This window comes from Myxocyprinus asiaticus, chromosome 16 (genome assembly GCF_019703515.2).
Source record: "Myxocyprinus asiaticus isolate MX2 ecotype Aquarium Trade chromosome 16, UBuf_Myxa_2, whole genome shotgun sequence".
NCBI lineage: Eukaryota > Metazoa > Chordata > Actinopteri > Cypriniformes > Catostomidae > Myxocyprinus > Myxocyprinus asiaticus.
The window spans coordinates 5,741,281-5,764,826 of record NC_059359.1 but is presented as its reverse complement, the minus strand read 5'-3'; the positions used below and the strand labels follow the sequence as shown (position 1 = coordinate 5,764,826).

Here is a 23,546-nt window from a genome sequence, read left to right as displayed (position 1 = left end):
CCTAGGCCACGCCCGTTCCCCTCATGGGATCTCTCCGGGGTCCTTCTGGGCCTTCGCGGAGCCCCCTTTGAGCTGCTAGAGTCAGTCGAGTTGAAAGCCCTCTCCTTGAAGACGGCCCTCCTGATTGTGCTCACCTCCATCAAAAGGGTGAGGGAACTGCAAGCGTTCTCTGTCAGCGATACCTGCCTGGAGTTTGGTCTAGGTGACTCTCACATAATCCTGAGACCCCGGCCGGGCTATGTGCCCAAGGTTCCCACAACCCCCTTCAGGGATCAGGTGGTGAACCTGCAAGCGCTGCCTCAGGAGGAGGCAGACCCAACCCTGTCGTTGCTGTGTCCAGTGCGTATTTTGCACATCTACCTGGATCGCACACAGAGCTTTAGACGCTCTGAGCAGCTCTTTGTCTGCTTTGGCGGACAGCGGAAAGGGAACGCTGTCTCCAAACAGGGGCTTGCCCACTGGATCGTGGATGCCATCGCTATGGCATACCAGGCCCAGGCCATGCCCGCCCCTTCGGGAATATGAGCGCACTCCACAAGGAGTCTGGCATCCTCGTGGGCACTGGCCCATGGCACCTCTCTAGCAGACATCTGCAGGGCAGCGGGCTGGGCGACACCCAATACCTTCGCGAGATTTTACAATCTCCGGGTTGAGCCGGTTTCGTCCCGTGTCCTGTCAGGTACGCACAGGTAAGTTCGGGAATACGGACAGCTGGCCGGGTGTATCGCTTGCGTAAAGCACCTTTCTCCTCCAAAGAGGCGAAGATGTGCGCTTCTTTTCCCATGCGAGTTCACGAACCCGTGAACCCTGGATGTCCTTCCTCCTTAGCCCTGTGGCTCATGAATTCAGCGGAGGAATTCACAGCCGGAACCAGTACGTGTGCTAATATGCCCTTACTGAGGTAGGTGCTCCACAGGTGCCGGTTACTCCGGTAACCCCCTGTGATGTATTTTCCGCAGTACGGTCTCCCTTCGACAGAGCCCTCTCTGTCCCGGTTGCCGTGTTTTAGAGCTCCTCCCCTTTCAGGCAGGACCTACCACTGTGCCTCTTCCATGTGTGGCTCTGAGCCCACATGACGTGCTTGCCACATTTACCTCCCCTCCGGGCAGGATGTGGTCTCCACAGGGTCTTTTCCCCCTGAAAGTATATGATAGGAAAAGAACACATTCCCCAGCACATATATTGAGTGTTAAAATGGATCCAGCCGAATAACTGCATACTCTGTGGAGAGAAAACAAAGAGAGAAAAGGCTGCACCTGCTTCCATACTAGATACGTCTCTTCCCCCCACCCCCCACCCCCCAGGGATGTGGGGAACTATACGACATTTTTTGGGGCATTGGGGGAGGCTACGTGCAGACCGGTGCGCCTGCTACTATGCACACAGCAGCTTGCTTGCACCTGCACCGGCAGTCCACGTAACACGGTTCAGCTAGTTGTGGCATTTCATATAGGGACCTTAGTGTCACTACATCGACACAACGTTGAGTGAGTGACAGAAGGGGAATGTCTCGTTTACTGTCGTGACCTCCGTTCCCTGATGGAGGGAACGAGACGTTGTGTCCCCCCTGCCACAATGCTGTACTACCCGCTGAAATGGCCGGGACCCTGTCTCGGCTCCTCAGCACAAAATCTGAATGAGTGGTTGCGAGCCAGCTCCTTTTATACCCGTATGTCTGGGGGAGTGGCATGCAAATTCCACTCGTCAATTCTCATTGGCCTTTTCTCAAAGATCTGGGGTGTTTGGGGCTCCCAAGGGCAACCCCTAGTGTCACTACATCAACACAACATCTCGTTCCCTCCATCAGGGAACGGAGATAACGACAGTAACCGAGACGTTCACGTTACACATCAGCTCTACCGTTATTCATATCACACACAAATACCTCACAGCACTTGCATTAAATTGAATTGTTTAGGGTACATTGGGAATTTGAAAACATGCCAAACCAAACTTGTGCTGTTTATTAGTCAAGCTCCAAAATAATTGCCCTCTTATCATCTACCAGAGTGCAGCTGTCCAATCAAAGCTGCATGTTAGCCATATTTAAAGGTGCAGCAGTCATTTTGTTTACACACTGAAATAAAACACACTTTTAATTAGTCTGATCTCTTGACATCATTTTATTTAGACGTGTCTTATCTACTCAGAGAGATTCAAAGGGTCGTCAGCACTCATCTTCATAATGAGCTCACACTAACAGATCGGGGAAGTGTGACATTAAAACATATTTCCTGAATGCACGCAACTCTCTAATAGGACACATGGCTAGAGTTTCGGACAGCTTCGTTCTAGGAGTGTTGTTCTCTAACATCCTGCAGGCTGAAATTGTGCTTGTGTTCAATTCAAATGTGTTGCGTCGGTAATGAGACATCCAACAATGAATTCTAGTGTGCTAAGTTTGAACAAGTGCAAATGCAATTCAGCAAATAGTGACTTTTTGGACATTTTGGTCTGTTTCTCACACAAACCTATCTCATAGCTTAAGAAGATATTTAATATTTTTTTGTCGTTTTTGAAGTTACTCTGTTCCAAAAACTAGTGATCTGCCTTGGAAGTTAGCATTTTTGCACCTTGAAGGTGTATGTGGCCGCCATAGTGGCACAGCACGATACAGTGGACGGTAAGTCCTTAGGGAAGCACAACCTGATCATCAGGTCCCTGAGAGGCACCCGGAGGCTGAATCCTTCTAGGCCACGCCTGTTCCCCTCATGGGATCTCTCCGTGGTCCTCCTGGGCCTTCGCGGAGCCCCCTTTGAGCCGCTAGAATCAGTCGATTTGAAAGCCCTCTCCTTGAAGATGGCCCTCCTGATTGTGCTCACCTCCATCAAGAGGGTCGGGGACCTGCAAGCGTTCTCTGTCAGCGATACCTGCCTGGAGTTCGGTCCTGGTGACTCTCACGTAATCTTGAGACCCCAGCCGGGCTATGTGCCCAAGGTTCCCACAACCCCCTTCAGGGATCAGGTGGTGAACCTGCAAGCGCTGCCTCAGGAGGAGGCAGACCCAACCCTGTCGTTGCTGTGTCCGGTGCGTACTTTGCACATCTACTTGGATCGCACGCAGAGCTTTAGACGCTCTGAGGAGCTCTTTGTCTGCTTTGGTGGACAGCAGAAAGGGAACGCTGTCTCCAAACAGAGGCTTGCCCACTGTATCATGGATGCCATCGCTATGGCATATCAGGCCCAGGCCGTGCCCGCCCCTTCGGGAATACGAGCACACTCCACAAGGAATCTGGCATCCTCATGGGCACTGGCCCATGGCACCTCTCTAGTAGACATCTGCAGGGCAGCGGGCTGGGCGACACCCAATACCTTCACGAGATTTTACAATCTCCAGGTTGAGCCGATTTCGTCCCGTGTTCTGTCAGGTATGAACAGGTAAGTTCGGGAATACGGACAGCTGGCCGGGTGTATCGCTTGCGTATAGCACCTTTCCCCTCCAAAGAGGCGAAGATGTGCGCTTCTTTTCCCATGCGAGTTCATGAACCCGTGAACCCTGGATGTCCTTCCTCCTTAGCCCTGTGGCTCATGAATTCAGCGGAGGAATTCACAGCCGGAACCAGTACATGTGCTAATATGCCCTTACTGAGGTAGGTGCTCCACAGGTGCCGGTTACTCCGGTAACCCCCTGTGATGTATTTTCCGCAGTACGGTCTCCCTGTCAGCAGACCTGCGTCTCCCTTCAACAGAGTCATCTCTGTTCCGGTCGCCGTGTTTGTAGAGCTCCTCCCCTTTCAGGCAGGACCTACCACCGTGCCTCTTCCATGTGCGGCTCTGAGCCCACATGACGTGCTTGCCACATGTTACCTCCCCTCCGGGCAGGATGTGGTCTCCGCGGGGTCTTTTCCCCCTGAAAGAATACGATAGGAAAAGAACACCTTCCCTGGCGCATATATTGAGCGTTAAAATGGCCCCAGCTGAATAACTGCATATTCTGTGGAGAGAAAACATAGACCTGCTTCCAAACTAGATACATCTCTTCCCTCCATCAGGGAACGGAGGTTATGAGAGTAACCGAGACATTCACATTACACATCAGCTCTACCATTATTCATATCACACACAAATACCTCACAGCACTTGCATTAAATTGAATTGTTTAGGGTACATTGGGAATTTGAAAACATGCCAAACCAAACTTGTGCTGTTTATTAGTCAAGCTCCAAAATAATTGCCCTCTTATCATCTACCAGAGAGCAGCTGTCCAATCGAAGCTGAATGTTAGCCGCATTTAAAGGTGCAGCAGTCATTTTGTTTACACACTGAAATAAAACACGCTTTTAATTAGTCTGATCTCTTGACATCATTTCATTTAGACGTGTCTTATCTACTCAGAGAGATTCAAAGGGTCGTCAGCACTCAACTTCATAACGAGCTCACACACTAACAGATCGGGGAAGTGTGACATTAAAACATATTTCCTGAATGCACGTGGCTCTCTAATAGGACACATGGCTAGAGTTTCAGACAGCTTCGTTCTAGGAGTGTTGTTCTCTAACATCCTGCCAGGCTGAATTTGTGCTTGTGTTCAATTCAAATGTGTTGTGTCGGTAATGAGACATGCAACAATGAATTCTAGTGTGCTAAGTTTGAACAAGTGCAAACGCAATTCAGCAAATAGTGACTTTTTGGACATTTCGGTCTGTTTCTCACACAAACCTATCTCATAGCTTAAGATATTGAATATTTTTTTGTCATTTTTGAAGTTGCTCTGTTCCAAAACCTAGTGATCTGCCTTGGAAGTTAGCATTTTTAAGAATTATAGACATGCTAATAATGCAAAGTCTGTTTGAAAAGATAGGCAACTTTAATATGTGAAATTCATTACTGAAAAGAATCAATAAAAATAGATAAATCTAATTTAGAAAAATTTATTATTTTACCCGGAAGTTTTGTCTTCTATTTATTTTTATTTTTTTAGAGTATTATGATGTTAGCTTAGCAACATGCTAATGTCAAGTCTCCTGTGATGAGCTATATTTGTGTGACATAAAAAGGCCACGTCAACATGTTAACATGTTTTCGTTTCGTTTCATAATGTTTACGCTTCTTAATTACACTAGAATGGCGTATTCGTCCAATGAAAATTCAGCATTTCGTAAAAGCTCTCTATAACGGCATACTTTGGAAAATGATGATGTTAGGAAACTGAAAACAGAGTTTTAAAATGAAAACGGATTAGTGTGGCTGTGGCCTGAGTTGCTGCCTATGTAGAGGGTCGAATCGCTCACTTATGGGGTTCCATGTCAGTTAGGATACAACCTCAGAAGGCAGCTGCCTATGTAGGCAGCTCACTAAGTTTTGGAACAGAGATAGTATTACTAGTATCACCATCCACTTTTGTTGAATGCAAAAAAAAAAAAAAAGAAAAAAAAAAAGTGTAGTCTGGACATTCTGCTAACTATTCCCTTTTGTGTTCCATGTAGGATAAAAACAAGGTTCTTGTTTGGAATGACAAGGTGAGTGAATAATGATGGGAATTCCTTATTTATGTGAACTGTCCCTTTAAGAGAACTCACATATACAGATGGGGATGTTAGCAGACCACTGATTGTTGTTCTGACAGGAAATCATTCGCTCGCCAATGAGCTCGAATCCGAACTGGCATTCAAAGCGCAGCACGTCCCCGTTGGAGAATCCGCCTCCCTCACGCAATCCGTACAGAGGGATCCCAGGGTCACCACAACTTTCCTTGTCAATTTCTGTGGGTAGGCGAGAGAAGTAAAAACAAAAAAAAAAAAAACAGCAGTACAGCTTTGGAGGTGGCAGAGTGATTTATGTGGGGAGTTTAAGAAGCTCAAGCAGAGAAACACACTCACCTTTATAGTTGATCTTAAAACCAATAGAGCCCACACTTTCATCAGACTGCAAATGCAGCCACATCTGATGGGTCATACTGACGATGAGGTCAGGCACAAAACTGCCCGTTAACCTGTCGGTGCAGAGTGAACAAAAGACGCTGAGCTTAGCCTTACAACAAAGTACAATGATACAGTGATGATATTAATAGTACTTTGAAATATACAGTAAACACTAGAGGCGCATCAACAAAAATAATTTATTTTCACACAAATCACGAATAAAATGGCAGATAAATAGTTAATAAACACTTAGTTTTTGCTCTGTTACTTACACAAGCTATCTTATGACATCAAAACATTTTTACTATAACGCATGATATGAAAGACAATATATTTCAACACTTGCAATACATAACCAACAACATTCACAAGCTTATTCCAGCGGACTTTCCACACAGAAGACTGAGTCCTGAAGAATAAACGAGTCGACACATGAGCCAAAAGTGACATGAAATGATGTGGTTGCTATAGAAATTGTGTTTTTTTATCTCACTTTTGCTTTTATGACACTTTAGGTTAGGTTTAGGTGTAGGGTTTAGGGTAGGGATGTCGGTTTTGTTTATTTAAATTAGAAAAACAAATGAGATTTTTTAGGTTAATGCTCTATCATCTCACATTTGCTTTTTATGACACTATTGGTTTGGTTTGGTTAAAGGTTTTGGTTAGGGAGGTCCGTTTTGTTAATTTAAAATGCCATAGAGCATTAACCTTAAATGGGAGAACATTTAACTTGCTTTTACCACCACTTAGTGGACATTTCATCTGCAGCGATACATGTAATAAACCACGCAGTTTCATTTAGCAAAACTGTTGCCACAGTGACGTAATTTTTATGACATCAGGATGCAAATATAACTGTAAGGTGCTTCAAAAACACAAAATATTTGCATTATTTGAAAAACCATCAACTATGTACCATGTCAATAACACCATGGTATTAGCATGGTACCATGCCCAGAAAAAACTATGGTCATACATGGTAACATCACCAAAAAACATGCTTTTACCATGGTATGGTCCAAAAAACATGGTAATAACATGGTACTTTTTGAACAGTAAGTGTATAAATAGAGCAAAATCTTAAAATTTCACCAGCATAAACTTGGACCAAAAAATCACATTAATTGTGGTATACAGTATGCATTACTGTTTTAAAAGTGAGTGGTATTTTGTCCTTGAAGAATCTGAAGAATGCTCTGTGAGTACTAAGTGGATTGGAGTTTGGCAGCATGCCAGACAAATGCACCAGAAAGCATCTACAGACAGTCACCAAAGTATGTCCACCCAAGATACCCAGCGAGACACACAACTGATGGGCAGAGAGGTGTGGAGGGAAGCGTGGAAGAGAAATGTGTTCATGAGGAACAAATTCAGCTGGAGGATTTGAAACTTAGCAGTTGTTACGGCATTATGGCTTTATTGCTGTTGATACATATGACAGCTGAAAAGTTGAACAAAAATACTAGAAAAAAAAAAAAACAGTAGTCTATTAAAGTTGGATATTTAAAAAGGGACATGTCATAGAATCATTCAGAAGATTTTTCTTTCTCTTTTGAAATAAAATAGTTTGATGTAATATATAGACATTCTCTTACACTGTGTCTAACACTATGTGGCGGTAAGTAATATAACTGTAAAGTAAGTAAGTAAAATATCCTCTGACTGTCAAAAGCAGCTTGTGATGTTTCCAGTCTGTTCTTATGTCAAGTCGTAATAACAGTACGAATGTTATCATGGTACAATATCTGGAAAACATGGTATTACCAATGTACAATGTCCAAAAACATGGCATTACCATGGAACAATATTTGAAAACATGGTAATACCATGGTACTGCATAAAAAATGAAATAAAATATAATGGTAATACCATGGTATCATGTAAAAAAAAAAAAACAACAAAAAAAAACATGGTATTACCATGGTACCACATCCAAAAAAGCATGTTAATACCATGGTGTAATGTAAAAAAATGGTATTGCCATGGAACAATGTCCAAAAACATGGTATTACCATATTACAATGTTCAAAAAAACATGTTACCATGGTACCACATCCAAAAAACATGTTAATATCATGGTATCATGTAAAACATGGTTTTACCATGGTGGCATGTCCAAAAACATGTCATTACCATGGTACAGTATCCATAAAACATGGTATTAGCATAATACAGTGTCCAAAAAATGGTATTGCCATGGTGCAATATCCAAAAACATGGCATTACCGTGGAACTATATTTAAATAAACATGGAAATACCATGGTATTATGTAAAAAGAAAATATTACCATAGTAACATCCAAAAAAAACAAACAAACAAAAAAAAAAAAAAAACATGTTAATAACATGGCATAATGTAAAAAAAGAAATCAAACAAAAGTTATTGCAATGAAACAATGTTCAAAAACATGGTATTACCATAATAAAAATGTTTAAAAAAACATGTTCCCATAATACCACATCCAAAAACAAGTTAATATCATGGTATCATGTAAAACATGGGATTACCATGGTACAATGTCCAAAATAAATACATAAATAAATAAATAAAAATTAGTATTACCATGGTACAATATTTGGAAAATATGGTAAAACCATGGAACCATGTCCAAAAAACATGGCAGTAACATGGTATTATGTAATAAAATGAAATAAAAATTGTATTACCATGGTACCATGTCCAAAAATGTGATATTACCATGGTACAATGTCTGGAAAAAAGGAAATCTAAAAAATGCAAGATAATGGTCATTGCTAATGAACTCAACAGAACATTTTCAATATAGAAAACTTTAAATAAACATGCTTTTTTATGACCAAAACCCGTGAGACACAATGTCAAAGTAAAACATTGGCACTTACACTTGTATAATTGTTTTTGAGTCCCCAACCTCACTGCTGTCTCCAACAGTCAACGTATCATATCCTAGCTCCAAGTCGAACTCTTCAAAATTGATTTGAATAACCTGTGATGAGAAAAAATCACTGCATTAGCGATATAAATATTTCTAATGGAATGCAACTCGAATTGAAGTCCCATGACCAGTGGGGATTTCTCCATACGGTATAACTCACAGAGAATGAGAATTGAGTGTTTAACCTAGTCTTAATTAAGTTTCTCAGTTCTATAGTGCTTCAGACATAAATTATAAATTATACGCACTATTCTCAGTATTATTATATTCATGGGCTCTCGGAGCCAGTACTTGGCGGTAGCATATGTTGTTGGTATATTGACTCGGCAGCCCTGTTGAACTACAGCAATATAACTGAGAAATTCAGCGGGGACTTTTGAGCTATAAAGGCAATTTATCAATTATGGGACAAATCATTTGCACAGTTCAATGAATATTGAGGGTAAAACAAATTTCAGAGAATGCTTTCAATCAAGCTTCCAAGTAAACAGTCAAACGACATGCTCCACTTGTTCCATTTTATTTCAAATGCTCACTTGTACATTAACAACCTTGTGTTTGTGTAATCACCTCCTAGTGTGTGTTTGGAGACCGCCTATGAAGTGCTACCGCTCACATTTAGTTAGAACATACTGAATACTGAACATCTGGCATGTTTACCACGTACAGTGGAACAGAAACTGCACACATTATACAGTATATGTGCACCAAGCTAACTCAAGGGAGTCTATGTATGCAATAAATTATCTTATGGGCACTTGTCTCTGATAATTTTATTGATTTACTATATATGCATAACTAGTTTTGCTTCAGGACCCAGATTTAACATAGGACATCAAGTGCCGACCCAACACAGTGCCAAAATTGTCACTTTTATAAAAGTAAACAAAAAATATCCTTAAAAGCAAATATAAACTGCATAACCCAATCAGAACAGACCTGCGACTCACTTTGGGGTCATGACCCATTCGTTTAGAACCACTGTTCCTAAACTGGTGGGTTGTGACCCCAAAGTGGGTCGCAGGTCTGTACTGATTGGTTGAACAGGTTGAGTCTACCCATTCCTGGTGGCGCACCTAACATCTTTGAAGTGGAGTAGGGCTGGAGGCAACTATAATACAATTCTGTACCGTCCCTTTAAGTTCATATATTAACTTAATTTATTGTGTTAACACAATAATAATGCCAATGAGCTGCCCATGGGTCTCAAATAATGGCTCTGCGAAAAACGCAATAAAATGTGAACTTTGCGATTCCATCAGGCGAAGATAAATGAGGTAATAATGCAATGTGTGTTAGAGCTCATTTGCATCCTTCACCAGAGGAGGGCACAGATTTAGTCGCAATTGAGGACATGGACTGGCTATTTGCGAGTTGCTAATGGCTTGGCATGAAATGGGTAAAATAAATTTTAAAAACCTACGATTGTTCGACACCTGAAATGTGCTTTTGGCGCTAATGGAAAAATAAACTGCATGCACATTGGCCCCAGACAGTATTTGGACATTTAAGCCACACTTAATGTTTGTTGTCACTACATTAGATATAAATGATCAAACCAAATAGAATCTGCAAACAAATGATGCTAGACTTTTTCTCAGAAATCCAATTTTCTGTGCCATTTTGTTATAATGTTTAATCAACATGTGGTCAAGGTGTTATTCGTGGATAAATAAAGTTGACACAGGTGTCCTAACAAAGTAACCAAAGGCATAGTTAACATCACATTTAATTTGAACGTGTTTCACTAATGTTTGACAACCATAATGTGTTCAAATTAGTGCTGTCTGTCGATTACACATTTTAATTGCGATTAATTACATGGTTTTTCATAGTTAGTTGCGATTAATAGCAGATTTTGAAAGTGATGAAATTTTACACTGAGTATACTTCTTTTCCTGTCAAAATGAACTTATTTCCTTCTTAGGAAAGAAATCAAAACAATATGTGACAATACCCTTGTTGCGACCCCACGTCCACATGCGTGGACATTGTATTTTGGCTTCGCTATACACAACGCATAATTTAAATGAATAAAAACCAACTAAATACTGTTCACCAGAATCTAAACTGTCATTTAAATGGTTAAGTTCTTCTGCAACGAGTCATGTGACACAGCAGCATGCCTTCGATTTCCTTGAAGCTCTCCTATGTATGCAGCACCAACAAAAGTGCCTCTGGTAAGAAATATCTCATAATAATGAGGTAATATTTCATTGAAACCTGTTTGGTTATAAAGAGTAGCATCTTTAGTTTTGTTTAATATGCCGCTTTAAAAAAATCTGTTCATTTTTCGCGTGTCAGCACACTGATAAACATGATGTCTACATTTGTGGACACTGGCACCGCATTTCCTCAAAAGTAGAAAAAACATGTTAATTACTTTGAATAACTTTAAACTCTAACACATCTGTGGATCATTTAGCTTAATTTTAATATACATTTTGTTATGTTTCATTTTGTTATCTCTGTGCAACACAATTCTATTCATTAACATTAGTAAATGCATTCCTATACTGTATATTTACTGTGCATTTTCAGATTGAGAATAAATAGGTTCATCCAAAAGCTGAAGAATTTTGCCTTCAGAGGCTTTATATGGAGTTATGAAACAGTCAGAAATCTAGGGTTAACCATCGATAACCAACTCAATTTCACAGACCACATCTCAAAGACAGCACGATCATGTAGATGTACACTCTACAATATCAGGAAAATAAGACCCTCCCTCTCTGAACATGCCACACAACTTCTTGTTCAGTCACTTGTCATAACTAGACTGGACTACTGTAACGCTGTTGCAGGCTTCCCTGCATGTGCATTTAGGCCCCTGCAAATGATCCAGAATGCAGCATCACGTCTGGTCTTTAATGAACCAAAGACAGCACGTTACACCACTCCTTGTCTCTTTTCACTGGTTGCCGGTTGATGCATGAATCAAATTCAAGGTTCCGATGCTGGCATACAGAACAGTCACTGGGTCTGCTCCAGCATACCTAAAATAATTTCTGCAGAGCTACGTTCCAACCAGAAGCCTGCGGTCAGCTATTGGGCAGCGCCTTGTTGTACCAACACAAAGAGGCACCAAAACACGTTCCCGGACTTTTGGTTTCACTGTACCATGTTGGTGAAATGACCTTCCCAACTCCATCCGTGAAGCAGACTCACTGACTCATGGCTAAAAACACATCTCTTCACAGCTCTTACCATTCACTCATAAAAAAATAATAATAATTAAAAAAAAAATACAATACAATAATAATAATTATATATATATATATATATATATATATATATATATATATATATATATATATATATATATATATATATATATATTCTTGTTGCTACTTGGATACTACTATTCTGATAGCACTTTTCGTACCACTGTCTCTTTAAGATGAATCACTTATGATGTATTATTCCTCTTTTGTAAGTCGCTTTGGATAAAAGCGTCTGCCAAATAAATAAATGTAAATGTAAATGTAGTTAGGATGAAAATAAGGTGCATTTTTAACTGTTCTGAGAGCAGTGCAGACAGACAGCACACTGGAGGTTAAGTCATTCACAAAATTTTGAGCAAGGGAGCATCCTATATCTTTCTATGCAGCTAAGTGCATTCAATCCTAAAATCCAACCAAAAGTTCAGTTTCAGGCTGCAGATGATGTTTGGACCACTCAACACATTTGGCAGAATTGGGACAATGGTTATCAGTACATAGATTCAGAATTTTATAATGCTACATTTTATTTTAACATGGTGGCAGTGATTGGATGATGCTGGGCATACTTTGAATAAGAATTATTTATTCAGCTTTACATAAAATCAGCAGTAATGTCTGTAATGTCTCAAAAACATGTTTGATTAAACAATTTTTTTTAAAAATCTGACATTCTATAGCTCAGTGTTATTTAAAATTTCACAAAGTAGTCTCCCTGTCCACATATGTGGACATTAATTTTTAGGAAAACTATTTGCTCTAGAAAACATGTTTTTTGCTTGTTTATTAGGTGCTAGTAGTTACAAATCAAAAAGGAAAATAGAAAATGCACACAGCAGTCATGCTCGGGTCTCAGGAGGATATAATGCTTTATTAACATTTTCCAAACAAAGCCTTGCACAGTATAAAGATAGAAATGCACTAAAATAGCACCAATTCAAGTAACATTAAACATTTCCCAAAATCTAAGTGGGAGGTTGACTAATTGAAATAATTAGTCCCCCCATAGGTTGCATATTCATTAAAATGGCCATTAAACCTCTTAAACTCTCATCCTCCACAATATTAATTGTGCCACATTCATGATTCAAGTCAGGGCATTAACATCAAGCGCCCCTTTGAACTCCACGTTGAACTCCACATTAAAATGCTTGCAAACAACATCTCGTTCTGCATTTTCATGATAGTTAAGACTTGGTGTGCTTCTGTGTTAATTCAACTGCACACTACAGAGGCTGCAAACTACTCGATTTCCATCGCAAGTCCCATCTGGGCTTGTTTTGTACAACAAATAGTGTTAAGAGGTCCTTTGGCTATCATTTGATCACTTACATGGCTGTTGTGTGTGTTTGTGGTGTGTGCGTCAGTGTAATAACTCCGGGCGGACACATCGCAAAGGTTCCACCCTATTCCGACCAGTGTTTATGCTGAATTATGCTTTATTAAAGGAAAATGTGTTAATCGTGATTAAGAAAATTATGCATTGAACTTTTACAATTAATCGCATGCGTTAACATGTTAACGGGTTAACTTTGACAGCTCTAGTCCAAATACTTCTTGTCTTCATTCTGAACAGACTAACTAATGTTTTATCATTTAAAACCCAACACACTTCTTTTTGTGAAATGTTTTGTTTGAAAAGTGTGCTTGTGCTACATTTTTTAAGTATTGCTTACGAGTTCAAACACTTTTTGAGGCCACTGTTTATTTGGCAGTTATGTAATAGTTAAGAATTAATGAAGGAAGATGCATTCATTTGAGAGTACGGGAAACTTTTCTGAGTTGAGAAAGAAATCAAATTACTAATTTGAGAAATTGATATTTCATAATTTCAAAAACCTCTCACAGTGGCATATGGAGTTAAACTAAACTAAACATCCAGTAAACAAAACACAAGTAAACATCCTCAGACAAAAATGAGGAAAAAACACCACTGTTAATCCATTTAAAAAATGTAACATGCTAAAGTGCAGTTTCTTCCAAAATACCATTGTTACAAGTTATTGTTATGACTGTAAAACCATACAGTTATGACTGTAAATATGAAATTTCCAGTGTAACGTGATGTTTTTGAGTTGCACCTTATTGGGGTTGCTGGCAGTGATGATCCAAACACACTGTGAATTACTCTCATACTGAATGGGGAAATTAGGAGACGTAAATGTTCCTGAAGGTCCAAAGAGGTTCATCCCACATGTTTTTACTGCAAAACAAAACAAAATGACAAGAAATACACATGCGAAGCCATTCGGTCAATCAGCACCATGATATACAGTGTCTCAAAGTACAATGGTATTACCTTTTGATATCATCACTTTACCATATTTTTTTTTATAAGAATGATTCTGATCAATATTTATATAAATACATACACATATATATATATATATATATATAATTTTTTTTTATGTTAACTCAAATTGACATACTAATTGCACGATATATTACAGCTTTTACAGCAGAGGAAAAGTAATTCAAGTTGTTATTAGGGCTAGGGTTAGTTAGGGTAAGGTTAAACATTTTGCTCTCAAATCTCATTTGCATTTCTGTACAATTCAAAAAATTTAAATGCCTTGCGACAGGATTGACAGAGAGCCCATGGGAAGATCATCAGTAAACGATGACTTAAATTTTTGTGCGTTCATCACATAAAACTACCGTATGGCTTTAGAAGACGTGGAATATAGCACATGAGTCATTTTGACTACTTATTTGATACTTTTATAATGCTTTTTCTCAGTTTTGTAGCTTGACAGTATAAATCACCATCCACTTTCATGGTATGGACAATAGCAGCTTGGACATTCTGCATCTTAAACATCTCTTTGTGAGTTTCACAGAAATAAAAACAACAAGAGCAGGATTGGAACAACTTTGGGGTGAGTAATTGACAAAATGTTCAGTTTTGAGTGAACTGTTACTTTAAAACTGAGCACTTATGATACAGTTTGTAATCAGCATGTGTATTCAATCACATTGACTTTAGGAATTACGGTAAATCAGTAGACCTGATGTCTATTCTAATCCCGATCAGAGGGTTTATTGAAGGCAATAATCTAACCTTTACACACGGGCCTGTGGTCACTCCATGCCGCAAACACTTCTGCTACCCTTTGGCAAGTAATACTCTTGGATCCCTGAAGCACATGGTCTCTGTCGCAGGTGAAATGCACCGTTGCACCGATGCTGCCAAGGAAGCAAACACACAAGCCAGACAATCAATGAGCGAATTCTCACAGATCCCTCCCTTGTGTGCTGACAGATTGATCAGCTCTGTGTGCCGTTGCCTCATGTCAGAGCAAATGTCAGGCGAGGAATATAATCAGGGATTTCACAGCTTTGGAAATAACCCTGTCTGCCGAGGGCAGTCTGCCTGTGTGGACACAAAGCGGAGGCCTACCTGAAATCAGCACCAATGCGCTTGCCATTTTCTGGTTCCCCTGGGTCAGGGCAGAAGTTGGAGACCTGTTTTACCATTCCCTCGTTCACTACAGGAGGAGAGAGAACATATGGAGAAGCAAGTCAACCTAGAACCAGCAGCCACAGCTCCATTACCTGTAATCATGCTCAACATAATGAAACCAAAACACTGCAAAAAAAAAAAAAAAATCTTAATCAGTATTTGTCTTGTTTTCTAGTAAAAATATGTAAACATCCTTAAAATAAGATTTGTTTTCCTGAGAAGCTAAATTGATATTAAGACTTGTTTTCTGAGAATATATCTTGAATTAATGTTGGCAAATATTGTTTTCTTGTTAAATAAGCATCACTTAATTTTGTTAGATTTGGGTTTTTGTTAAGTAAAAAAAATAAAAAAAATAAGATTTGCCAATGGAGTGAGAAAAAAAAAATTATTTAAGAATTAAGATAATAATTTATATTCTCTGAAATCAACTCTTAATATCTCTTGCAATTTTGCTTCTCAAGTACACTGGCGGCCAAAAGTTTGGAATAATGCACAGAATTTGCTTTTATGGAAAGAAATTGGTACTTTTATTCACCAAAGTGGCATTCAACTGATCACAATGTATAGTCAGGACATTAATAATGTGAAAAATTACTATTACAATTTGAAAAAGAAAAAATGTTCAGAACTTCTTAAACTACTTCAAAGAGTTCTCATCAAAAAATCCTCATTGTGCAGCAATGACAGCTTTGCAGATCCTTGACATTCTAGCTGTCAGTTTGTCCAGATACTCAGGTGACATTTCACCCCACACTTCCTGTAGCACTTGCCATAGATGTGGCTGTCTTGTCGGGCACTTCTCACACACCTTACAGTCTAGCTGATCCCACAAAAGCTCAATGGGGTTAAGATCCATAACACTCTTTTCCAATTATCTGTTGTCCAATGTCTGTGTTTCTTTGCCCACTCAAACCTTTTCTTTTTGTTTTTCTGTTTCAAAAGTGGCTTTTTCTTTGCAATTCTTCCCATAACGCCTGCACCCCTGAGTCTTCTCTTTACTGTTGTACATGAAACTGGTGTTGAGCGGGTAGAATTCAATGAAGCTGTCAGCTGAGGACATGTGAGGTGTCTATTTCTCAAACTAGAGACTCTGATGTACTTATCCTCTTGTTTAGTTGTACATCTGGTCTTCCACATCTCTTTCTGTCCTTATTGGAGCCAGTTGTCCTTTGTCTTTGAAGACTGTAGTGTACACCTTTGTATGAAATCTTACATTTTTTGGCATTTCCAAGCATTGTATAGCCTTCATTCCTCAAAACAATGATTGACTGATGAGTTTATAGAGAAAGCTGTTTCTTTTTTTTCATTTTTGACCTAATATTGACCTTAAGACATGCCAGTCTATTGCATACTGTGGCAACTCAAAAACAAACACAAAGACAATGTTAAGCTTCATTTAATGAACCAAATAGCTTTCAACTGTGTTTGATATGGCAAGTGATTTTCTAGTACCAAATTAGCAACTTAGCATGATTACTCAAGGATAAGGTGTTGCAATGGTGGCTGCTGGAAATGGGGCCTGTCTCGATTTGATGACTTTTTTCAAATAGTGATGGTGCTGTTTTTACATCTGTAATGTCCTGACTATACTTTGTGATCAGTTGAAAGCCACTTTGGTGAATTAAAGTACCAATTTACCAATTTAAATTGGTTTAAATCTTAGTTTAAAAGGCTTGCCCCAACAACTTCTGCCATGCAGAGGGGTTAGCACGTGGGCAATAGCAAGAGATTGGACAAACCATTCACTAACGAATCCCGTGTGTCAGTCCTCATGCCACTTGTATCACTTTTTTCTCTAAGTTTATTTACAAAGCATATGATACTAGCAATAAACACTGGTGACCACTTCTGAATTGCTTTTCATTTCCTTTTAAATTTAGGGTTATTAATCTTTTCTTATTTTTTCTTTCCTATTTTTTATTAAAACGATATACAGAGTTGACTTGCAATTTACCAGGTCCATTTGTCCTTGTACAATATTCATTTCTAACTGTAAGGAAACATATGCTCATTGGTGGCTGGGTTAGTGCATGCTGCTATTGTGTTGAAGATCTCAGAATGTTGCCCTCATCATTCACTCTCACTCCAAGTAATTACATTATTCTTTTCTTATAGATCTATACATTAATGCCTTTTTACAGAATTTACTTGCCATTAGAGTGGTCAAATTACCGAATTGGTAGAAAACTTTCATGTACGGGCTGGTCAATCCAGCCAGTCACTATTGTGTTTAAGAGCACCGGATTTTGCGCTATCATTCTTAAAAATTAGATTGCATAAATGTATTGGTATGGGTCTTTTCTAATGTATTAACGTCTTTATAAGGAATTTACTTGTGAATATTTTTCAGAATTCTGAGTTCTTCACTTAGCCATATACCATGTGGCAGTTTTCTTCCAATGATTATCATACAAGGAGAAATGGACCTGGTAAATTGCAAGTATATGCTCTGTATAAAGACCTTAATACAGAAAAAAAATATTATTGTTATAATGAATAATATAATTAATAATAATAATAATAATAATAATAATAATTAGGTTGCAACCCCTGCTAGCCTTTTAAACTCCTTAATGTCCATGCAGTAATAAGCAGTCCATTCCCTAACCCAAACCCCCACACTAATGGTACAGCCCACAGTGCAAATTGCAAGACACAATTTAGAAAAAAGTAAAACTGAAGAAATGGAGAGAAAAGGACTAAAATGATCCATTCTTGAAGTAACTATTTTTGCATTTGGATTGGTATGGTCTGAAAAATGAATTGTAAAGCATTACAAGGACCCAAAAGAAACTGTTATGCTGAAAATAGAATTTGTTCTTCTATTAAAAAATTTGAAAATAAATAAAAATTGTCAATTAGAATAATGCAAAATGGGAAGCATTTTCACAAGTGAACACTTATCACATATATTATAAACAAAAACCATACTAAAAGTAAAAACTTGCGGTTTAATGATTGGGTGTGTTATTTTCACTGATTCATTATTACTTTGTATATTATTTTGCAACAGCCTGTATTTTTCTCTCATCTCATTCAATTCAAATTGAAAACTTACAACTCTGGTCAAATATCATTTTGCCGGAATGCAGGAAAAACTGTGACAAATTGACTGGTTCATTAGTGGTCACTTCGCCCAGTGTTTATTTTCAATTCTATTATCAAACATTTTTAGCACATTTTGAATAAGAATTAAAAAACAAACCAGTTGTCTGAAAACCCATTTTTCAACCACCAGTTAAAGTAGCACTAGTCGTTGTGCTCACTAGTTGATTAGTTCTACCCCTAGTTAAGGCATTCCAGTATTATTATTTTTTTAAGGGATACTTAACCCAAATATGAAAATTTGCTTATCATTTACTCACCCTCATGCCATCCCAGATGTGTATGACTTTCTTTCTTCTGCAGAACACAGAAGATTTTTAGAAGAATATCTCAGCTCTGTAGGTCCTTTCAATGCTAGTGAATGGTGACCAGCCCTTTCAAGCAGCAAAAAATCACATAAATGCAGCATTAAAATAATCCATACAAATCCTGTGGTTAAATTTATGTCTTCAGAAGCTAAATAATAGGTGTGGGTGAGAAACAGATAAATATTTAAGTCCCTTATTACTATAAATCTCCACTTTGACTTTGATGTTCACAAAAGTGAATCGTGAAAGACGAGATTTATAGTAAAAAAAGGATTGAAATATTGATCTGCTTCTCACCCAAAGTGATTGCATTGCTTCAGAAGACATATATTAAACCACTGGAGTCGCATGGATTATTTTAATGCTGCATTTATGTGATATTTGGAGCTTGAAAGGTCTGGTCACCATTCACTTGCATTGAAAGGACCTGTAGAGTTGAGATTTTCTTCTAAAAATCTTTGTTTGTGTTCAGCAGAAGAAAGTCATACACATCTTGGATGGCATGAGGGTGAGTACATGATGGGAGAATTTTCATTTTTGGGTGAAGTATTCCTATAATGGAACTTGTTATGGATTCCAACCCTATATGCACACTTTATACATGTTTCTCACCTGCATAATCTCAACTATGCTGTACATACTCTGCATCTGGCTGCAGACCGCCAATGCTGAACATGGTGTCATTTACATAAGGTAAACACTGACTCGCCTAGTAAAACTGTGTAGCCGCGTAAGCCCTAGTTAGTACATGATATTTACTGCAAGAGACAATGTTATGCAGGTAATTTAGGGGGAACCTTTTACACAGGGGTGTTTGGCAATGTATAGGGCGCTGAATAAGACTCAATAATTCACCAGTAATTTTAATTTGGAATTAGCAATGCACGCACTATAAAATAGAAGCTAATAAAAAATTATATCTGGTTGTAATTAAGTGTTTCGAGAGCGAAATGAATAATTGACTACAGCACTTTATTACAACGGTGGGCACGAGGAGACATAAAAACGACTTGCTCGCTTTTGCTGTGTACAAATCATTTCCATAGATAGCGATCGGGCATCTGCCACTGGCTTTGATAGAGCACGGAGCCCACATCCGTATTCAAGCTAGGCCGTTGCATTGGATAGCCGTCTCAGTTGAGTAATTAAGACTCGGTTGGAGAGAATAAAATCCACCTGTGTGCCCTCCCAATCCCGCACAAGGGCAGTTGCCCGCCTCGCGGATTTGACATTCTTTTCTGAGGGGCTTCTGTGGGTAAGGGACCCACAAGTCAGCTAAGCTCCATTAATCAAAATGCAGATTTCTGTTGCGCTGGATGCTCTAATTTCCTTTGATCCAGTTGTTAAATGGCAAGTGAGAGGATTACAAATATGTTGCATTGTTCGTGTTTTATGAATCGCAGGCTTTGAAGACTTTGTAGATGCAAAAGCACCAATGGAATAACATTTAATGAATATTAGAACAATTAACAGGGATTCACATCTGAAAGAAATTAACCAATAAAAGAGCTTTTATGACAATAAAGCAACATTAATAACAGCTATAATTACACATCACATGCCTAGCATTGGAGAGCAGATCTTAAAAACCCCATGACATTGCTTGACGAGCGCAATTTTCTGTCACGTTTTGACGTAGTTCCTATTGAAACATGAAGTTGTACCGCTATCAATGGGCAGGACGTCTTTATGTTATTTACATTTCAGAACGACATACATATATGAAGTTTGGTTGCTATGCAAATTCACACATGAAAAAAAAAATGGTGCATTGATGTTTTGAAGAACTTCCAACAGAAATAACTATATTGTGAAGTACAGTATACACATAACATGATAAAGATTTTGATCAATACCACCCACCATGAAAGATATCGAGTACCATGGTATTACCATTTGATACCATCACTGTACCATGGTACCACCACAGAACTTTTATCTAAGGCAATGTTCTTTGATGTGTAAAATAATATAAAAAATAAAATAAAGAAATACAGACTTACTTATTGAAAATTTACTTGTGTTGTCTTTTCCAGGTAATAATTTAACTCCCCTTGATTTAAAATCTCCAGATCTTTTTACTGTTAAGGAACAAAAAGCAGATATAACAAACACAATTAGTCATATTATCGTGCCTTGTGTGGCTGAGATTATAAATGTAGTATTTGTTTGTCACAGAAGTGTGAGTGACAATGCAAATAAATAAGAAAACAATCCAACAATGTTAATTAAATTAACATCAATTTTTAACAAAATGGAAAAACAATATAGTCTCTTTCTAAATCATGCGCTGTTTAAAAATAGGTGCATCTCAATGAATTAGAATGTCGTGGAAAAGTTCATTTATTTCAGTAATTCAACTCAAATTGTGAAACTCGTGTATTAAATAAATTCAATGCACACAGACTGAAGTAGTTTAAGTCTTTGGTTCTTTTAATTGTGATGATTTTGGCTCACATTTAACAAAAACCCACCAATTCACTATCACAAAAAATTAGAATATGGTGACATGCCAATCAGCTAATCAACTCAAAACACCTGCAAAGGTTTCCTGAGCCTTCAAAACGGTCTCTCAGTTTGGTTCACTAGGCTACACAATCATGGGGAAGACTGCTGATCTGACAGTTGTCCAGAAGACAATCATTGACACCCTTCACAAGGAGGGTAAGCCACAAACATTCATTGCCAAAGAAGCTGGCTGTTCACAGAGTGCTGTATCCAAGCATGTTAACAAAAAGTTGAGTGGAAGGAAAAAGTGTGGAAGAAAAAGATGCACAACCAACCGAGAGAACCGCAGCCTTATGATTGTCAAGCAAAATCGATTCAAGAATTTGGGTGAACTTCACAAGGAATGGACTGAGGCTGGGGTCAAGGCATCAAGAGCCACCACACACAGACGTGTCAAGGAATTTGGCTGCAGTTGTCGTATTCCTCTTGTTAAGCCACTCCTGAACCACAGACAACGTCAGAGGCGTCTTACCTGGGCTAAGGAGAAGAAATGGACTGTTGCCCAGTGGTCCAAAGTCCTCTTTTCAGATGAGAGCAAGTTTTGTATTTCATTTGGAAACCAAGGTCCTAGAGTCTGGAGGAAGGGTGGAGAAGCTCATAGCCCAAGTTGCTTGAAGTCCAGTGTTAAGTTTCCACAGTCTGTGATGATTTGGGGTGCAATGTCATCTGCTGGTGTTGGTCCATTGTGTTTTTTGAAAACCAAAGTCACTGCACCCGTTTACCAAGAAATTTTGGAGCACTTCATGCTTCCTTCTGCTGACCAGCTTTTTAAAGATGCTGATTTCATTTTCCAGCAGGATTTGGCACCTGCCCACACTGCCAAAAGCACCAAAAGTTGGTTAAATGACCATGGTGTTGGTGTGCTTGACTGGCCAGCAAACTCACCAGACCTGAACCCCATAGAGAATCTATGGGGTATTGTCAAGAGGAAAATGAGAAACAAGAGACCAAAAAATGCAGATGAGCTGAAGGCCACTGTCAAAGAAACCTGGGCTTCCATACCACCTCAGCAGTGCCACAAACTGATCACCTCCATGCCACGCCGAATTGAGACAGTAATTAAAGCAAAAGGAGCCCCTACCAAGCATTGAGTACATATACAGTAAATGAACATACTTTCCAGAAGGCCAACAATTCACTAAAAATGTTTTTTTTATTGGTCTTATGATGTATTCTAATTTTTTGAGATAGTGAATTGGTGGGTTTTTGTTAAATGTGAGCCAAAATCATCACAATTAAAAGAACCAAAGACTTAAACTACTTCAGTCTGTGTGCATTGAATTTATTTAATACACGAGTTTCACAATTTGAGTTGAATTACTGAAATAAATGAACTTTTCCACAACATTCTAATTTATTGAGCTGCACCTGTATATATATATATATATATATATATATATATATATATATACCCTCTAGTTTCTCTCACTCTTTGTCAGTTCTTATGTTACCTAGTATGTTCCCTTGTATGTTCCTTAGACCGTTGTTAATGTGTTTATGATATTGTTTAGTTCTTTGTATACTCCACGTTGTTTTGTATAACCTTCATCACCTTCACTGAAAGCCTGCGTTTAGATCCATCGTCTCCCATTTCATCTCTGCTTCAAACCGTGACATAGTCTTAATGAAAATATTGTCCAAATGCAAAAAATCGTATAGGCTTCATTTTCTTGATGCAAAATATTATTTCTTCTTTGTATTATTATTATTATTATTATTACTTTTTATTTTGGGTTGAATTGTGACTTCAGACATGTTTTTGTAAGAGTCACTGTATGTAAGCCCTTGCGTGCCAATGAAAAAATATGAAGAAATAAATGATCCATCTATTAAGTTGAAGAAAAAAAAAACATTAATAAACAAACCAGTTTATTAAAGGACAAATAAACAGAGATTTTTTCCCCCTATTGTCTTTACATGTTTTTGATGATTGGTGAATGTATGAAAAATAAATTACAAAAAAAATGCTAAAAAAAAAAGATTTTTTTTATATTTGCTATTTAATTCATGTTTAAAAATGTAATTATGTTTAACAATAAAATTGTACATTATTAATGTGTTTAATCTATATTAAAAATGCAATTAAATGCAACAATAAAATAGCACATTAATAAGTAGTTTTAAATGCACCTCTTAAATTGTGTTTTAAAAAAGCATTTGGCA

The 23,546-nt window shown here is 38.3% G+C and overlaps 1 protein-coding gene across 1 annotated transcript in view; it reads right to left on the bottom strand.

Annotated features, from left to right (window-relative positions):
* csmd3a (CUB and Sushi multiple domains 3a) overlaps positions 1–23,546 on the bottom strand; it is a 437,506-nt gene that overhangs the window by 295,376 nt on the left and 118,584 nt on the right. Inside the window, exons 7-14 of the mRNA XM_051721095.1 lie at positions 22,145–22,147; positions 20,879–20,956; positions 15,397–15,484; positions 15,058–15,182; positions 14,078–14,199; positions 8,723–8,826; positions 5,819–5,931; positions 5,519–5,701 (exon numbers count right to left, since the gene is read on the bottom strand). Of these exons, the coding sequence (XP_051577055.1) occupies positions 5,519–5,701; positions 5,819–5,931; positions 8,723–8,826; positions 14,078–14,199; positions 15,058–15,182; positions 15,397–15,484; positions 20,879–20,956; positions 22,145–22,147 (816 nt within the window). The remainder of the gene's footprint in view (positions 1–5,518; positions 5,702–5,818; positions 5,932–8,722; positions 8,827–14,077; positions 14,200–15,057; positions 15,183–15,396; positions 15,485–20,878; positions 20,957–22,144; positions 22,148–23,546) is intronic.